General features: G+C 39.5%; 1 protein-coding gene across 1 annotated transcript in view; it reads right to left on the bottom strand.

The window, feature by feature from the left end:
- Positions 1 to 655: 655 nt before the first annotated feature.
- pcdh12 (protocadherin 12) overlaps positions 656 to 1,474 on the bottom strand; it is a 21,496-nt gene continuing 20,677 nt past the window's right edge. The window contains exon 6 of the mRNA XM_037675192.1: positions 656 to 1,124. Within this exon, the coding sequence (XP_037531120.1) occupies positions 874 to 1,124 (251 nt within the window). The 3' untranslated portion in view covers positions 656 to 873. The remainder of the gene's footprint in view (positions 1,125 to 1,474) is intronic.

Genomic DNA, 1,474 nt, shown 5'->3' on the forward strand with positions numbered 1-1,474 from the left:
AGGGAATATAAAAAAAATATACATATAACAAAAAATATTTTTTGTGTACAAAGTGCTGTTTGTTGAGGAAAAACAAAGAAACCACAAGTTAAACAACAGTCAGGGAACTTAAAGCAGCAATGACTTTAAATATGGCTGCAGAGTTTGTGTCATTGCTCTTGGAGTCATTTTAAATGGGACAGAAACACTTCCTTTTGGTCTCAAGGAAAATCTTTTTCAGCTTTTGCTCCATTTAGCTCCGTCATATTACAACGGAGATGTAGGACCACGGTAAGGAAAAACAAAAAAAAAAATTACAACCAAAAAAAAGTCATAAAATTCTGAGAATTAAGTCGTACGAGAATAAAGTCATAATATTACAAGAATAAACTCGTAATACGTCCTGGGTCGGCTCGCACCTGCTGTGGACAGCCTCCACTGCGAGTCACTGTGGCAAGAAGCCGAAAGAAGAGAGGTGGTAGCACAAAATACCTGGATATATAATTTAATTTTTTGATCACTGATGTTGACACCCTCAGTTTTGCCATGATCAGTGATCTTAGAACTCCAGTGAGTAAAATAAAGAGACATACAGTGAATTGCTGACTGCAAACAACTAAACACCTCTCATCATGTCATGTAGGTCATGGATACAGAAAATTCCTCATCTTGTGTAAAGGAGCCTTAGATGTAACCATCTGAATATAGCATATCTTCAGCTTTTATTGCTTTCTCTCATTAAAACAAAACTACATAGCTTTTTAATCTAATCTTTTTGTTTACAGCTGCAAAAGATGTAAATTCTGGTTATATTGCATAATTCCTTTTAGTTGCCCAAGCATTCTTGTCATCTGCATGTCAGTCTTTGCCAATGCTGTTTTGATGAAGGGTCCATTAATGATAAAATGGTGAAGACGTAGCTGGAGTTGCCCTTTTTTCTCCACAATTCTTTGGTGGGTTTCCTGCAGCGGCTGTGGTGGTATCCAAGCCCAGAGAGTGGTGGTAAGCTGCTGACAGTCTGTACAGGACATCGGGACGAGGGCCTGGATGTGTGTCGGCCTTCTGAGTCATCAACATCTTGAACAGCGTGCTGACCTCAGACAGCAAAGCTTCACCCACAGGACCAACCTTCTCTGGAGTTTTACCTGGGGAATATTCAGATGTGAGGTGTCACTCCACTATAACTCGAGTACTAAAAACAATATATTACAGTAACACAAAGTTTGTTTTCTCAGTCATCCAGGTGTATAACAACAAAAAAGGTTGAATCATGTCATCTGGACTTCGTTTTTTTGTTAAAAAGAAACGTTTCGCCCCTCATCCAAGAGGCTCGTCAGTCTGAGGCCTAGCCATCTGGTATTACCCAGAAGCCACCCTGACTCTTGTGTTTCAAGCCTGCCTCAGATACCCCTGAAGTCTGGCCTTTTCACTAATGGTTTCAAAAACACAAAGTTTGTTTTCTCAGTCATCCAGGTATATAACAACAAAAAAGGTT

The sequence above is a fragment of the Nematolebias whitei genome, chromosome 4 (genome assembly GCF_014905685.2).
Source record: "Nematolebias whitei isolate Nwh7 chromosome 4, NemWhi1, whole genome shotgun sequence".
Taxonomy (NCBI): domain Eukaryota; kingdom Metazoa; phylum Chordata; class Actinopteri; order Cyprinodontiformes; family Rivulidae; genus Nematolebias; species Nematolebias whitei.